Source organism: Lithobates pipiens, unplaced genomic scaffold (genome assembly GCF_037356315.1).
Source record: "Lithobates pipiens isolate NorthernLeopardFrog02 unplaced genomic scaffold, aLitPip1_a1.2 Scaffold_30, whole genome shotgun sequence".
In the NCBI taxonomy this organism is placed as follows: domain Eukaryota; kingdom Metazoa; phylum Chordata; class Amphibia; order Anura; family Ranidae; genus Lithobates; species Lithobates pipiens.
In genome coordinates this window covers 50,809,570-50,827,106 of record NW_027507791.1, presented here as the reverse complement: position 1 = coordinate 50,827,106, position 17,537 = coordinate 50,809,570, and the positions used below count along the sequence as shown (strand labels likewise).

General features: G+C 42.7%; 1 protein-coding gene across 1 annotated transcript in view; it reads left to right on the top strand.

The window, feature by feature from the left end:
* The window catches only part of LOC143942203 (uncharacterized), a 91,254-nt gene that overhangs the window by 14,433 nt on the left and 59,284 nt on the right, over window positions 1–17,537 (top strand). Inside the window, exons 5-6 of the mRNA XM_077463456.1 lie at window positions 9,681–9,932; window positions 10,826–11,068. Coding sequence (XP_077319582.1) covers window positions 9,681–9,932; window positions 10,826–11,068 — 495 coding nt within the window. The remainder of the gene's footprint in view (window positions 1–9,680; window positions 9,933–10,825; window positions 11,069–17,537) is intronic.

Sequence of the window (17,537 nt, the reverse complement as noted above, 5' to 3'; positions counted from 1 at the left end):
CAGTGAACCTATGGGAAGAGCCACGTCTATGCAATCACGATATTGCAGACGTGGCACTTCATTTGCGGGTGTTTAGCCTGCCTTGCGGCGATCTCTGAAGCGCCGGGTAGCTTGTAGTACTCGTGGTATATAATACTACAGCCGGGCGGTTTTATTGACATCTGAGTTTTATGTCACTTCCTGTTTTCTCTCTGCAATTGCGCCCAGGAGAGAGGAAGGAGACACCGCTGGAGAGGACAACACACAGCAAGGTAAGTAATGGGGGAGTGGGGTTTGATGTGACACAGGCAGGCTGCTGCAATTTGGTGGTGACACATGCTGCTGCAATTGGTGGAGACACATGCTGCTGCAATTTGGTGGGACACGTGCTGCTGCAATTTGGTGGGACACATGCTGCTGCAATTTGGTGCTGACACAGGCTGTTGCAATTGGTGCTGACACATGCTGCTGCAATTGATGGTGACACATGCTGCTGCAATTTGGTGGTGACACATGCTGCTGCAATTTGGTGGTGACACATGCTGCTGCAATTGGTGGAGACATATGCTGCTGCAATTTGGTGGGACACATGCTGCTGCAATTTGGTGGGACACATGCTGCTGCAATTTGGTGATGACACAGGCTGCTGCAATTGGTGCTGACACATGCTGCTGCAATTGATGGTGACACATGCTGCTGCAATTTGGTGGTGACATATGCTGCTGCAATTTGGTGGTGACACATGCTGCTGCAATTTGGTAACACAGGCTGCTGCAATTGGTGGTGAAACATGCTGCTGCAATTGATGGTGACACATGCTGCTGCAATTTGGCGGTGACACATGCTGCTGCAATTTGGTGGGACATATGCTGCTGCAATTTGGTGGGATGCATGCTGCTGCAATTTGGTGGTGACACATGCTGCTGCAATTGGTGCTGACACATGCTGCTGCAATTGATGGTGACACATGCTGCTGCAATTTGGTGGTGGCACATGCTGCTGCAATTTGATGGTGACACATGCTGCTGAAATTTGGTGACACAGGCTGCTGCAATTGGTGGTGAAACATGCTGCTGCAATTGATGGTGACACATGCTGCTGCAATTTGGTGGTGGCACATGCTGCTGCAATTTGATGGTGACACATGCTGCTGAAATTTGGTGACACAGGCTGCTGCAATTGGTGGTGAAACATGCTGCTGCAATTGATGGTGACACATGCTGCTGCAATTTGGTGGTGACACATGCTGCTGCAATTTGGTGGGACATATGCTGCTGCAATTTGGTGGGATGCATGCTGCTGCAATTTGGTGGTGACACATGCTGCTGCAATTGATGGTGACACATGCTGCCATAGACAGCAGTGCCCGTTTTCGGGCAAATATCTCCTAAACCATATAGGTTTAGAAGATATTGCTTGGACCTACAGGTAAGCCTTAATCTAGGCTTACCTGTAGGTCAAAGTGGTTTGTAAGGGTTTACAACCACTTTAATGCTAGTATACATCGCATACTAGCACATTATGAAAGACTTACCTGAAGAAAAAAAGCCCTTCTGGGTGCACTGTCACCGCTGTTTCTAAACAAAATATCTCCTAAATGGTGCATGTTTAGAAGATATTTACTTGTCCTATAGGTAAGCTTTATAGACTTACCCATAGGTAAAAATCAACTATGGGAGTTTACTTCTACTTTAACCACTCCAGCCTCGGAAGAATTTATCCCCTTCCTGACCAGAGCACTTTTTACGATTCGTCACTTTAACTGACAATTGCGCGGTCATGCGACGTGGCTCCCAAACAAAATTGATGTCCTTTTTCCCCCACCCCTGCGGTTTTTATTTTTTGCGCTACAAACTAAAAAGAGCGACAATTTTGAAAAAAATACATTATTTTTTACTTTTTTCTCTAATAAATATCCCCCAAAAATATATAAAAAAACAATTGTTTTCCTCAGTTTAGGCCGATACGTATTCTTCTACATATTTTTGGTAAAAAAAAAATCGCAAAATAAGCGATTATTGATTGGTTTGTTATAGTGTTTACAAAATAGGGGATGGTTTTATGGAATTTTTATTTAAATGGCGGCGATCAGTGATTTTTATCGTGACTGCGACATTATGGCTGCATGCACCCCCCCCCCCCCCCAGCCCGGAGCACCTTGTCCCCATATTGATGAGGACAAGGGCCTCTTCCTGGCAACCCTGGCCGTTGGTTGTCGAAGTCTGCGGGCGGGGGCTTATCTGAATCTAGGAGCCCCCTTTAATATGTGGAGCCCCAGATAACGGCCCCCCACCCTATGTGAATGAGTATGGGGTACATCGTACCCCTACTCATTCACCTGGGGAAAAATGTGTCAATAAAAAAACACACTACACAGGTTTTTAAAGTAATTTGTTAGGCAGCTCCGAGGGTCTCTTCCGACTTCTGGGTTCTCTTCTGACTTCTCTGTGCTCTCCGGTGTCTTCTGTCGGGCTCCACCGCTATCTTCTTCTCTTTTGCCTGCTCTTTTGCTAGCGGTTGCCCGGTTTTCTTCGTTGTCTTCTTCCCTCTTCTCTTCTTCTGATGTTGACTCGACGTTCTCTCTCACTGAAATGCTGTGTGCGTGGTGTGTGCATTTTTCCCCAGGTGAATGAGTAAGGGTATGGTGTACCCCATACACATTCACATAGGATGGAGGGCCGGGATGTGTGGGCCCACATATTAAAGGAGGCTCCCAGATTCCGATAAGCCCCCCGCCCACAGACCTCAACAACCAATGGCTAGGGTTGTCGGGAAGAGGCCCTTGTCCTCATCAACATGGGCTCCCCCTGCCCCAAAGCACCAACCCCCCCATGTTGAGGGCATGTGGCTTGGTATGGTCCCGGAGAGGGGGGCGCTTGCTTGCCTCCCTTTCTTTTTTTTTTAATCTTTATTTAAATTTTTTCCATACAAAAAGTATAAAACATAGTATACATATACATATGCATCCTACTACCCCCCCCCCCCCCCCCCTATAGCCCTACTACCTCTTCATATTTCTTCGTTGATTTAAACAGTTTCCATTGCTTCCATTTCTTTCGAAATTTCTTTTCCCCGCTCTCCTCATCCTCTTCCCATCCCTCCATTCTATACATGTCCTCTACTTTACCTATCCATTCCCTCAATTTTGGGGCTTCCGCCTGTCTCCAGTTTTTTGGTATCAAGCTCTTTGTTACGTTTATTAAGTTTCCTATGAGGCCTTCTTTGTACTTTTGAGTTGGGGTGTCTGTACCATGGAAAAGACATGTCCATGGGTTTTCTAGTACCTGAGTTCCTGTTATTATTTTTATTAAAGTTAATGTTTCTCTCCAGTAATTTCTAATTTTTGGGCATTCCCACCAGATATGTGCCGCAGTCCCTTGCTGTCCACACCCTCTCCAGCACATCCCGAGTTGCTCTTCCTGATATCTCCTCATCTTGTCTGGTGTCCTATACCATCTAGCAAGGCTTTTATAATTCATTTCTATTGTATTAAGATTTTTCGATGTCCCGTGTGTTAAGTGTAAGATTTTTTCTAAATTCTGTTTCTCCCCTCGTGGCCCTATTTCTTCTTCCCACTTTTTTATATATATAGGTACCTCCGTCTCGTCCACTTCTCCCAGCATCTTGTATATCTGTGAGATATTTACTCTTATTATTTTCCCCTCACATATCCGCTCTAAGGCGTTAAGGTCTGTTCCACTTCTCAGTGGTTGTGGCAATGATGAGACAAAATGTCTGAGCTGGAGGTACCTCCATCCGTCTATATCCATGTACTCCTGTAGTGTTTCTAACGTGTTTATTTTACCCGCTTTTATTATGTGTCTCAATTGAATATCTTCTCTTCTAATCCAGTGTCCTCCCATAGTGCTCTTCCCCGGTGGAAATAAATTATTTTCTTTTAATGCCATTAGTGGAGAGTTGTATTTCCACTTATTATGCTTGTGAATTCCATCCCATATTCTAAAAACGTTTTTTGTGAGTGCAAGTGTTGTTGGTCCGAGTGATCTGTGTTTTGGGGGTATCCAAATTTCCTTTCCTAATCGTGTCTCTGCAGCGCTGTGTTCTATTGCCACCCATCTTTTTTCATTATCTAATTTTGTCCACTCCACCACCCGTGTTAATACTATAGATTCGTAATATTTCTTAAAATCCGGTACTTTTAGACCTCCCCTCTCTTTTCCCAGTTGTAATACCTTTAAGGCTATTCTAGGCTTCTTATTTTTCCAGATGAGCTTGGTTATTAGACGTTTAATAGTATTAAAGTAGACTGGGGGAATATATATCGGTAACATCTGTAACTTATATAATATTTTTGGTTGTATGATCATCTTAAGGGCATTTATCCGGCCAAACCAGGACAATGGTTTCGTCATTATTTTTTTTGTGTCTTCTCTTACTTCGTCCAGTAGGGGGATATAGTTTATCTCATAGATTTTCTTTATTGAGGCTGCCAGCTTTATACCTAAATATTTAATTTCCTTTTTCCATAGGAAGGGAAATTTGCCCTTGATATCCTGTTCTTCCCCACTGCTCGTGCTGACACTTAAAACCTCTGTTTTTTTTAAATTTATTTTAAAATTTGATAGATCTCCATATTGCTCGATACTCTTTACCAAATTTGGCATGGAGATTCTAGGTTTTGTCACATAAAATAGGACATCGTCCGCAAATGCGGCTACCTTATGAACCTCTTCCCCCAGCTCAATTCCTCCTATATCGGGATTTTTCCTCACTGTCTCCAGCAGTGGTTCCAAAGTCAACACGAACAGTATGGGTGACAGTGGGCAACCCTGTCTAGTCCCATTGTACATTCTAAAGGGGTCAGACAAGTTGCCGTTTACCCTTACCACTGCCATTGGGCACTCATAGAGTGTCTTTATCCAACTCAGGATTCGGATACCAAATCCCATTTCTTTCAACGTGCCCAGCATAAATCCCCAGTCTACTCGGTCAAATGCTTTTTCTGCATCTATTGACAAGAGAAGACTGGGGATTTTGCTCTCTTGGGCTTTCTGGAGAAGCAATAGTGTCCTCACTCCATTATCCCTTCCCTCTCGGCCCCCCACGAACCCCACTTGATCTGGGTGGACCAAGTTCGGAACTATTTTTTTCATTCTAGTAGCTAGTATTTTTGCGAATAATTTTATGTCGGTATTTAATAATGAGATTGGTCTATAGTTTGAACATATCATACCTTCCTTCCCTTCTTTCAATATTGTGGAGATAATTGCTAGAGAGGCTTCCTTACCCAGTCCGTATTTTATATCTAGGCCGTTAAAATATGCACATAACCTTGGTGACAAAATTTCCCCAAATTTTTTATAATATTCTATTATATAGCCGTCCGGGCCCGGGCTTTTCCCTCCTGTTGTTTCTTTTATTGCTTGGTTTACTTCGGATGTTGTTATAGGAGAATCCAATTCCTGTACTATTTCCTGTGATAGTGTAGGGACCTTAGCGTTTATTATATATTCTTTGATTTTCCTCTTTCTAATATTCTCTTGCTGCTCTGTCTCCTTTTTTCTCACCCAATATAATTGCTCGTAGTATTCTCTAAATACCTCCGCTATATCTTCAGTCTTATATTTGATCTCGTTTTTTTTATCTATTATTTTCTCAATATAATTTTTTGCTTTCTTTTTCCTCAATATCCTAGCTAAACTCTTGCCATTCTTGTTTCCCAAGAAATATCGCTCTTTCGTTATTTTATGATATTCTCTCCTTACTTCTTGCTCTATTGTTTCCTCCAGCTCTAGTTTTTTTATAGCTAGATTCCGTTGTAGCCCCTGTATCTGTCCCTTTCCATTTTGTTTCTCTATTTTGTGTTTTAATTCTAATCTCCTAATTTCTTCTCTTAATTCCTTTACCTTTTTATTCCTTTCTTTTTTTCTTTTTGCCCCAAGTGAGATATATATTCCTCTTATGTAAGCCTTATGGGCCTCCCATAGTATGTTCTCCGCCATCTCGTCCTTCCCATTTGAGGCAAAAAAAAATTGCAGCTCCTTTCTTATTGTTTCCTCTCCTTCTACGTCTAATAGATCTTTATTTAGTTTCCAGGTAAATGGGGGTTTCTTTACCTCTGGGATTTTAATTCTCATGGTTACAGGCGCGTGGTCCGACAGAGTCCTAGTTCCGATGTCCGTATCTACCACTTCCTCCAATAGCTGATGTTCCACCAGCCAATAATCTATCCTGGTGTACGTCCCATGCACGGGGGAGTAGAACGAATAATCTCGTTTCTTCGGATGTTGTATTCTCCACACATCTATCAGCTGTAATTCGGTCATCCGTTGTTTAATTACATTTCGCTGCATGTTCGCCGTCTCCCGTGCATGGGACGAACTATCCAGTCTCGGATTTATCGGAAAATTCAGGTCTCCTGCCACAATCACCCTCCCCTCCTTAAATTCCCAAAGTTTTCCCAGTATCTTTCTCAGATAAGTTATTGGATTCTTATTCGGACTATATATATTTGCCAAGGTATATTTTATTCCCCATAGTTTTCCTTTTAGAAACAGGAACCTCCCTTCCGGGTCTCCCATCCTGCCCTCTACTATAAATTGGATATCCCGGCCTATCCCCACTGCTACCCCCCTTGTTCTACTTGAGACTGAGTCTCCATAGAACCAGGTCGGGTATCTTGGGGAGTACAGTCTAATTTTACTTTCATGGGTTAAGTGCGTTTCCTGTAAGAACACGATCTCTGCATTAAGTTGCTCCAATTCTCTTAGTATCTTAAACCGTTTGTTAGCTACATTTAGACCTCTCACATTATACGACACACAGTTTACCATTGTCATGTTGGAACCCAAATAATGCCCTTTACTCGAAATCTTGAGCTATAGGTTATTCTCCTCTCTCCCTCCCCCCCCTCCTCCCCCGCCCCCCCCACCCTCCTCTCCCACCCCCCCACCCTCGTCCCCCCCATGGCCCATCTCCGGGCCTCTTGCATCCAACCTGGATATATCCCCGTCCTGGTGTCTGCACCTCTTCCCTTGAGGTGGAGACCCCAACCCGGCGCCCCGTGTGCACCTCCCCGGGTCCTGGGATCCCGGGGTGGGCCCTAAAGAGAGAGACCCTTCCCCAGCCCCCCCCACCCCCCCCCCCCCCCAGTAAACAGCTTCCACCACCTCAATGTACTTCCATAACTTTAGAGCAGCCTTTTTACTACTTCTTCCCTCCCCCCCCTCCCTATACCCCCCGCCACCCCCCCTCTCCCCCCGGTAGCTCCTCTCTTATTAACCCTTCATACTCTTTTGGAATTGGTATCTGTAGGTTTTTACAAAAGTCCTGCATATCTTCCAAAAATCTCAACCTTACTGTCTTCCCATCTCTGTGTACTATTAATGCTGCGGGGAATCCCCAGCTATATCTAATGTTTAGTTCTCTTAGTTGATCCAGCAGTGGTTTGAGCTTTCTTCTTCTTATTAGGGTCTCCGCTGATAAGTCCGCAAACACTTGTAAAGTCTTTTGTTCGTACTGTAGAGGAGGTCCCTTCCTAAGATTATTCCATATTTTTTCTTTGTCTGAGTACTTATGGAACTTAATAAGCACATCCCGTGGCATGTCCTCTTTTAGCCCAGGTGGTTTCCTCACTCTGTGTACTCTATCAATTTTTATCTTTTCTGCCTCTCCTCTCTCCAGTAGGGGGTTAAATATCCTCTTCATTTTTTCCTCCAGATCTTCTCCATTTTGCTCTGGTATAGCCCTTATCTTCAAATTTTGGCGCCTATTTTGGTTTTCTTGCGCCTCCATTTTATAACAACATTCTTTCTGTTGTCTTTGCAGCTCTTTCATTTGTGTTTTTAGCCCAGCTATCTCCAGTGTTTGTCTCTCCGCTTTCTCTTCTACCTCTTCTACCCTTTTTAACAGATGTCCCAAATCCATACGTACGTTGGAGACCTCACTTTTTATCAGGTTTTCCATTCTCTCGAACATTGCTAACATATCCAACTTAGTAGGCATTAGGGATTCACTCCTCAGATCTTCCCCCTCTGTAATCTCCGTCTCTATTCCCATGTTCTCCTGTATCTTTTCTCCTTGGGCCCCCTTTAATTTAGCTGCCTCTTTTCTTGCGCCTTTGTTTACCTGAGCTGTTTTTTTTTCCATACTGGGACTTCTGGTGTTCCCTTCTTTAGTTGTTAAATATTTCTGGATTGAGCTTGCGTTTGCACTTGAATTTAAACTTTCTCTGGGGGTTTTGGGTTCTGTTACTTTTTGGGATCGGCCTTTCATTATTTCTTTTGGGCTCACACCCCCTCCGGCTTACCCCTCTCCCGTGTGCTTATCCCTCTGGGATTTATAATATATTCCTCCTTCCCCTCCTCCTTTCCTTGTGTATGTTTCCAGACAAAAAAGGAAGAGAGAGACCTCTCTTTGATAGTCGATAACTCTGGACCCCGGAGATTCGTCGCTGGATAGCAAGAGTGGATTAGCACCGCTGGAATCTTTTTTTTATTTTTTTCATTTTTAATAAAGGAATTTTTCAAAAGTGTGTTTGTCTTATTTAACCATTTTGACACTTTCTTTGTGAAATGGTAGGGGTACTTTTGTACCCCCTTACCATTTCAAACAGGGGGGGCCGGGATCTGGGGGTCCCCTTGTTAAAGGGGGCTTCCAGATTCTGATAAGCTCCCTGCCCGCAGACCTTCACAACCAACGGCCAGGATTGTGAGGATGAGGCCCTTGTCCTCATCAACATGGGGACAAGGTGCTTTGAGGGGTCACAGACCCCCAAAGCATCCTCCCAATGTTGAGGGTATGTGGCCTGGTACGGTTCAGGAGGGAGGGGGGGCCGCTCTCTCGTCCCCCCCTCTTTTCCTGCAGCCTGCCAGGTTGCGTGCTCGGATAAAGGGTCTGATATGGATTTTTAGGGGGACCCCCACGTCAATTTTTTTTTAATTTGATGCGGGGTTCCCCTTAATATCCATATCCGACTTGAAGGGTCTGGTATGGATATTTAGGGGGACCCCCACGTCAATTTTTTTTTAAAATTTGACACGGGGTTCCCCTTAATATCCATGTCAGACCTGAAGGGCCTGGTAATTGAATTTAGGGGAACCCCCACGCTTTTTTTTTTTTTTTTTTTTTTAATCAATGAATGAATGAATTGTCGGCTAATACAGAGAACACTCATTGACTGTTCTCTGTATTACGGGAGCCGACAATATAGCCGCAAGTGATTTTAAAAGACTTTTTTTCCTGCACAAATGACACTTTGTGCAGGGACAGTTCTAAGCACCAGAAACATGCGCCCCTTCACAGGCATACTATAGATACCCCCTAGCTACGAAATTTAAAGGAATATTACACTTTTATTGTTTCACTTTAATCATTATTAAAATCACTGCTCCTGAAAAAACGGCCGTTTTTAAAACTTTTTTTGCATTGATCCATGTCCCCTGGGGCAGGACCCAGGTCCCCAAACACTTTTTAGGACAGTAACCTGCATATTACCCTTTAAAATGAGCACTTTAGATTTCTCCCATAGACTTGTATAGGGTGTTCCGGCTTTTCGAATTTGCTGCGAACAGCCCAAATTGTTCACTGTTCGCTGAACAGGCGAACAGGCAATGTTCGAGTAGAACATGAGTTCGACTCGAACTCGAAGCTCATCCCTACTCCCAACACAAAATGATATGTTTCCCTCAATGGTGGGTCATCACATCCTCAGATATAACAAATCTCATGTTGTGTTTCAGGTCGGGTCATCCTTCAGGCTCCTCTCTATGTATATGAAGGTGACAACATATCTCTCCGATGTTCCAGTCCATCTGGATCACTGGCAACAGAGACAATATTCTACAGGAACAATCAGACAATCTTGAACTCCACCACCAATGATACTTTACAATTAAAATATACAGACCTGAAAGCCACCTACAGTTGCTCGAGACAAGTCCTGACTACTATCACTTATACTTACATTGCTGCAACCACAATTTCCTATACAGGTAAATCCTGCTGCGTGAATTTAGATTTGTAATTTGCAAAATGCTAATCAGTAAATGAAAATGATCTGATTACAAATGAAATGTAAAACCAGCCATAGATGGAGCGATTGTCTTTCCTGCAACCATGATTTGCAGAAAATCGCTTGATTCCCTCCCGCAGAGCTATGGATGGTGGCTCATGGGAAGCATCCAGCTTAGAAAACACATAGTGATTATTGCTATTGATAATTTCATGAAAAATCCAACATGCTGATTGTACCCAAGTTGATTGATCGATCAACTAGAGCACAATCAGCCTGCCGATACATGGTTCAAATCTCGGCCAGCCCCTGCTGAACCAGCCAAGATTCAAGTCTGTAGATTACAGTCTATGGCCGGCTTAAAGGCAAAGTTCACAATTTTTTTTCTGAAACCCAGCTCTCCTATGTAGCAATATACCATTAATGTACTTCTGTTGCACAAAAATACATTGAAGAATTAGTCCACATTGACGAAGGGTCCTATGTGTCTTTTGCTCCGAATCAGGTGCGAATTAAGGCAGAAATTCTGATCTGATTTGCACCTGAATCGGTGTACAAGGACGCAACGGACCCCCTGTTGTAAACCGCGGCCGCAGCAAGTGTGAACCCAGCCTTAGAGGGGATGTTCTGAGAAGGGAGGAGATGAAAGTAGAACTATAGAATTGTATTTGTGAAGATGGAGGACATTAGGGAATCGGGCTCTGATTATCTCCACTATATAACTTTACCAAAAATAACCTTACCCTACCACTGAATGACTTAGCTTGTTTTGGCAACTTATATTGTAGAAATTTCTTGTATTATCAGTTTAACATTAATCAATAATTAACAAATTGGTATTGTTTGTTCATATTTCTGTATAACGTCTTGCAGAAAATGCTGGGACTATTCCAGTGACCTTCACACCAGACTGGAACAAGTTACTTACCGGAGACAATATAACAATGACCTGCAATGGACAAAATGACTGGACTTATCAGTGGTTGAAGAATGATATGTTAGTGGCAGAAGGACAGACCTTCACAATCACATCTGCCCAGGTTGAACACAGCGGGATCTACCAGTGCTGGGCAAGTCACGCTCATAGTTTACCATTCAGGCTGGAAGTCAGCGATGGTGAGCCGATCAGTTCATTTCCTTAGAGCGCTTTATTTCATTTTTTTTCCCAAAGTTTTTTATTGATGTTTACAAAAAAGGAAACGGTTACAGTTATGTCACATAACAGAGTACAGTGATATCGTAGCAGGGTTACCAAATATAACCAACAAATAAACATAACAGAAGCATTGACACGCAATGGGTATATGTCTATCAAGAGTAGGGTTGTCGACCAGATCTACTACTAAGCTCTGGGCTAGGGGTAGAGTATCGAGAGTTGGGGAAACCAATAATTGCCCTCAAGGACCCATCGAAGGCCTAATAAACATCCGCTAGGAGCTAATCATCAGAAGGAACGATCTCGGGTGCTGAGTTCTAAGGATGTCTAGAACTATTAGTTAACAAATGTCTATTGTTAGTTGGTCGGTTTCCATGTATATGGTCAATAGTATGGTCTTAAGATCTGTGGGAATCAGGAGGTGTAGGGTTTGATGTGAAATAGTGGATGTGTTCCTGTTCAAGTGGGAGATTTGGGTATCTGATTCTTAAGGCGGGGGGACTCCGGTTAACAATTGGCTACATTCTGCCGAAGCTCTGAAGTGATGCCAGCAAGCCCAAGTCGCCCAGTATTTAGATGGGGCGCTTTATTTTATTAAAAGAAATGTATTACACATTCATTCTATACTGTAGCCATAAAATAGTAAAAACAATCATTATTATTATAGAGTAGAGAACATCATAAGCATAAAGTAGAGAACATCATAAGCATTGCAAAAAGGCAAAAAGCTTACAATATACCAATCTGTGGGGCAGCGTTGGTGTGATAGGTTGTTGGGCACCAAGCAAGGGTCACACCTACCACATGTTGTGTGGGTGTCCCCATTACTATTGATAGAATACCCATCTAGGATAAGGGTCTGGAATAGATGAAAAGAATACCCGGCTGCTTTGTTTACAAACAGAACGAAGAGGATGGGGACTGGCATTTGCCAGTAATTTAACCAATTCACCTCCGGAAGATTTACCCCCCTTCCTGATTAGGCCATTTTTTGCTAAACTCTACTGTGTTAATTTAACTGACAACTGCGTGGTCATGCAAGGCTGTACCCAACTTAAATTTATGTCATTTTTTCCCACAAATAGAGCTTTCTTCTGGTGGTATTTGATCATCATTGAGTTTTTTATTTTTTGTTCTATAAACAAAAAAAAGCCCAACAATTTTACAATTTTGAAAAAAAATTTATATATTTTTTTTTACTTTCTGCTATAACACATATCCAATAAAAAATGTAAAAAAATCGAATTTCTTCATAAATTTAGGCCAAAATGTATACTTCCACATGTCTTTGGTAAAAAGAATTCCAATAAGCGTATATTAATTGGTTTGTGCAAAAGTTATAGCGTCTAGAAACGATGGGGTATTTTTACATTTATTTATTTTAACAGTAATGGCGGCAATCAGCGACTTATTGCGATATTGCTGTGGACATTCTGACAATAACTGACAGTTTGTGGGAACTATTGACACTAATACAGTGATCAGTGCTAAAAATATGCACTGTCACTGTACTAATGACGCTGGCTGGGAAGAGGTTAACATCAGGGGCAATCAAAGGGTTAAATGTGTGCCTAACCAGTGTTTACCTATACTGTGTGAGGTGATTTTATTAGGGGAAGAGATGGAATTTATTCTTGCCAATATGTATTCTGCTACATATTTTTTTTTTTAAAATACCAATAATTGTTTTTTTTACTAGTAATGATCAGCGACTTATAGGAGGACTGCGATATTGAGGTGGACATTCTGACACTAACTGGCACTTTGTGGAAACCAATAAAACGAATACAGTGATCAGTGGTAAAACTATGCACTGTCTCTGTACTAATGACACTGTCTGGGAAGGGGTTTAACAGCTTGGGCAATCAAAGGGTTAAATGTGTGCCTAGCCAGTGTTTTGGTGTTTACTATGTGTGCGACTTTTACTAAGGGATGTAATGGATTTTCTTTCCCTTCTTTGCAGGGAAAGAAAATCCATTGCTTCCCCTGCTGACAGGACAGAGCTCTGTCTTGTTTACATTGGCAGAGCTCTGTCCTGCGTGTTTTCTGGACAATCAGCAGGTGCTGGCGGTGACCCATTGGCTGGCACCCACTGATTTGCATTAGCTGTGTCTAATCACCAAGCTACTTTTCCAAGAAATCATCACCTGCAGAGTGCAATTATGAGATTGGTGACAGAGAGCTGTTGGCGATCATTTTAGCCCTGAAAGAATGGAGACATCTCGAAGGTACCACTGTGCTGGTTCTCATTCTTACGGACAATAAGAATCTTACATTCTTATCTGAGGCTAAAACGCCTCTCTCCCAGAAGGGCGCGATGGGCTCTTTTCTTGTCAAGTTTCAATTACATTGTCTCATTCTTACCCGGTACTAGGAATGTAAGGGCTGACTCCTTGTCAAGACAATTTTCCTCCACTTCCAAGTTGGAGCCGGTTCCGGTTCCTGTGATTCCCCCTGATCATATTCTGGCTACGGTTCGCACCGGTCTCACTTCTCTTTTGAATGACAAAATTCTTGCTGCTCAGGTCCATGCTCCTCCTGAGAAACCTTGTGACCACTGCTTTGTCCCAGAGAGTCCCCGTACTGCTGTGCTCCAGACTTACCATTCTCCCAAGGCAGCTAGTCCACCCTGGGAAGAATCAACTAGTTTGGGCCATTTCCCAACAATTCTGGTGGCCTAGTCTACGTGCTGATGTAACTGCCTTCATAGCTGCTTGATCCGTGTGTGCTCAAAGTAAGACTCCACGACACCTTCCAGTGGGCCTCCTACAACCCGTACCAAATGGAGAGAGGCCCTGGACCCACTTGTCTATGGATTTCATTGTGGAATTTCTCAACTCCCAGGGCAACACAGTTATTCTTAGCCCCTGTACACACGGTCAGACATTCTGCCAACCAAATCCGCTACTGCTCTTCCGTTTCTGCTTGTCTTTGCGTATCTGATAATCAGTGCGTGCAGTCATTAAGTATTTGTTTCTCATTGTGGACTATATCTTGGTATAGTAAGCTTTGAAAGGCATTTTTTATTGTCTGCTTGCTTCTGCTATTCAGGTCGTTCTTTCAGGCCTGTTTATCGGTGCTTTCTGGTGTCCGTTCAGACGAGCCGACCGTTTTCAAACCATGTTTCGTCTATGTACTCGTCGTAGAGTTTCTGCTGTGCAGGGGCTTCGTGTTGGGGTTCTTACTTTGACACAAGCCCGGTCCATGAACAGGGAGGGGAGGCGTTTGTGAACCAAGAATTGGTTGCGCCAGCGTGACCAGTTCTCGCACATGCCTTTGCCCTGTGAGATCCGCGAGAATAATCCTGATCATTTCAGGAATTATCTACGGATGACGGACCCCGTTTTTCACCGTCTGCTGGCTTTGCTGACCCCTTATATCACCAGGCAGGATACCTGCACGTGGCAAGCCATCACTCTGGAGCAGAGGCTCATCGCCACGTTGCGCTACTTGGCGACAGGGAGAAGTCTTCAGGACCTCAAGTTCTCTACAGGCATCTCCCCCCAGGCTCTGGGGATCATTATTCCAGAGACCTGTTCTGCCATCATTCAGGTCCTGCAGAAGGACTATATGAAGCTAAGTTTTATCCTTAAACATCACATTCTATGTATTTCATGATTGCTAATGTCTTGCATTTCTTTCCTCATTCCCTAATTACCATCATTGCAACATGCTCTAATTCATATACTCTGCCCCTTTGTCCTCAGGCATATTTGCCTCACTAACTTCCCCACCATGCTCTTCTTGGCCCATAAAACTATAGTCTAGTCACTTAACAATGTTTTTTGTCAGCTCCATAGTATTGCTTTCCCCTAAACACCCCCTACAATGTCTACAAATGTGATGTGTGTGCTTCAATTCATGCAAAGTGACCTTTTTTTAATTTTTGGGGTTGTGCCAAACTCATTAGGAACCCCCCTCCCCCCAACTGCTAGCTCAGCTGATAGCAATCCTTTATCTGATGACTTGACCAAACCCAATACACACTATACCTACCTTTTTGATGGTCACATTTATACATTTATGGGCGAATTCACCAAAGCATGTAGTGTAAGGGCCTGCCTTAATACTTTCAAATGCAATTTTTTTTTTTAACACATTAATTTTCTTGCTATGTAATAGCAGAATGTCAAAATGTGCTTCCATTTTGTTTTCATGTTTGTTATTATGACCCTTCTTACCTGTCCCGTGGGCTGCCAATAGTGTAAGTAAGGAGGGGCTTCACAAAGTATCACACATTATTTAGGCCTTCAGCTCTCAATCAAGTGGAGAGGGTTACCTGTCCTAAACATCCCCCCTCATTTTTTATCAAGGGCCCATCATATGGGGGGGTGATGGGGGGGTGATGACTCTCATAAGGGGACCTTATATTTTAGGCTTTAAATACTCAGTTCCCAAAATGTTATACTAATTTTGACCAAAAATGTGGGTGTCTAATCTGCTTGCAATGTTGATTTGTCAAATTACAAATTTTTGTTCTTGTTTCACTACACAGTGTCCTTCAACGCCACAGGAATGGCAGACTGTGGCCTCCCACTTTGCCATTTTTTTTAAGTTGTGCCTTTTTCACCAACAGTGCAAACCCAAGTTCAGAGCGAGATGAGGGGACAGTCTCTTCTTCAGATAATATAATAATGTTGTGGGTCTGCTACACACACACACACCTTCTTTTTTATAACTAATGTATGTAGTGCATTACTGACCAAAATCGTGCTCATTTTCAGCACCATGTCAGGAAAATGGCATGATTGTCCAAATTTACACCTCACAGTGGGTGTTTTTTTTACTAAAGGCACATCCACTATGCACTACAAGTGCACTGCAAAAGTACACCTGAAACTGCACTTGGAGTGCAAAGTGGAGTTGCCTTTAGTAAATCACACTCCTTCTCAGCACAAACGAAAATTTTACTACAAATACATTTTATGCGCAATGAAAAAGGAAGCCATACATTGTTGATAATTAAACTTTTTAATACAAGCACATTCACATGGGCGTTTCGAAAAGGTTTTTACAACAAACCAAGAGATTGTGTGCATTCAAAACAGGGTTTAATCAGAATTTTGTTTCCTTGTTGTTTTTGTGTAAACAGGCATGTATTAAACCGTAAAATACTGAACACAGGAACTTACAAAGTTCAACTTTGAAAAGTGAAGACAATATCAGACCTGAGTATGTACAAACTGGGCTGATATTGCCTTCATCACATGGAGTGTGACCCCTGAAAAATCCAAATTTGGAAGATGCACACAGTGTGTCAACATGTGCTATCTCCCATCAGGGGGGATCAATGTACATGCTTTGGGGCTGCAACCCCTTCATCTTGGACACTTTACACAAAACATGTACATTGATCCCCCATGATGGGAGATAGCGCATGTTTACACACTCTGTGTATTTTCCAAATTTGGAATTTCGATAAATACAACATTTTGTTTTTAAAATAGCAAAAATAAAACCCTATCTAGTTTTTGTTGTTTCACACTCTCCCCAAAACATCAATGATGTTCTTCATTTTATTTTTTACATCATTGATGTTTTGTTGGATAATTTCCAAATCATGATTGCACCCCGTTATCTCCCCGATCAAGATCTGGGCACTTTCACTGGTAAAAAAGGAATCTTCTTCCACATCACCTACAAAACAAAGCAAAAAAACACACCATGTAATAAAAATATGGTGATATACATTGCTGAGCTTACCGGAAGCTGTGTTCTACGACACTCACCTGTTGTGGTGACAATTTATCCAAACTCCACGATCTCTCCTTCCTCCTCCTCCTCCTCCTGCTCCTGCTCCTCTGTTTGTGCTTTTGGAAGTTGGCCTTCTTTAGGAGGGGTGTGGTCCCTGGTGTCCTCATACTTGCCGAGTCTTCTCTCCCCTATGAGAATGTAAACAAAGAATAATTAGCACACAGAGGGCAGAAATAGGAATCTGAAACATTGCTTGGAAGTGTTGTACAATTGTGTTTTTGGGCCGAGTTACAAGGTGAGAACATTATTGGGGACACTTTGTTAAGCTGGAATACTTCCCTGCAGAACGATGTTTCTTGAGAACGAATGAAACCATGAACTTGAAAGTGGCCATTTTAAAATGCACAACATGAAATCAAAGCACATGGAGCAGTATGCAAGCAAGAATAATCATATGAACACACGACAACTACTTACTTTTTTTAAGAACACGCTTGATCCTTAGGTACTGCTTGTGCTCCCTCAGTTTTAGGTCTGACCAGCGTTTTCTCAGTTGATCCTTGGATCGGTGTACCCCAAAATTCTTATGAAGACTCTTCACAACTTTAGTCATGATCTTGGCCTTTCTGATATTTGGGTTTGGGTAAGGTCCATACTTCCCATCATAGTCGGTCCTGTTCAATATGTCGACCATCTCCAACATCTCTCCAAAAGACATATTTGAGACCTTAAATC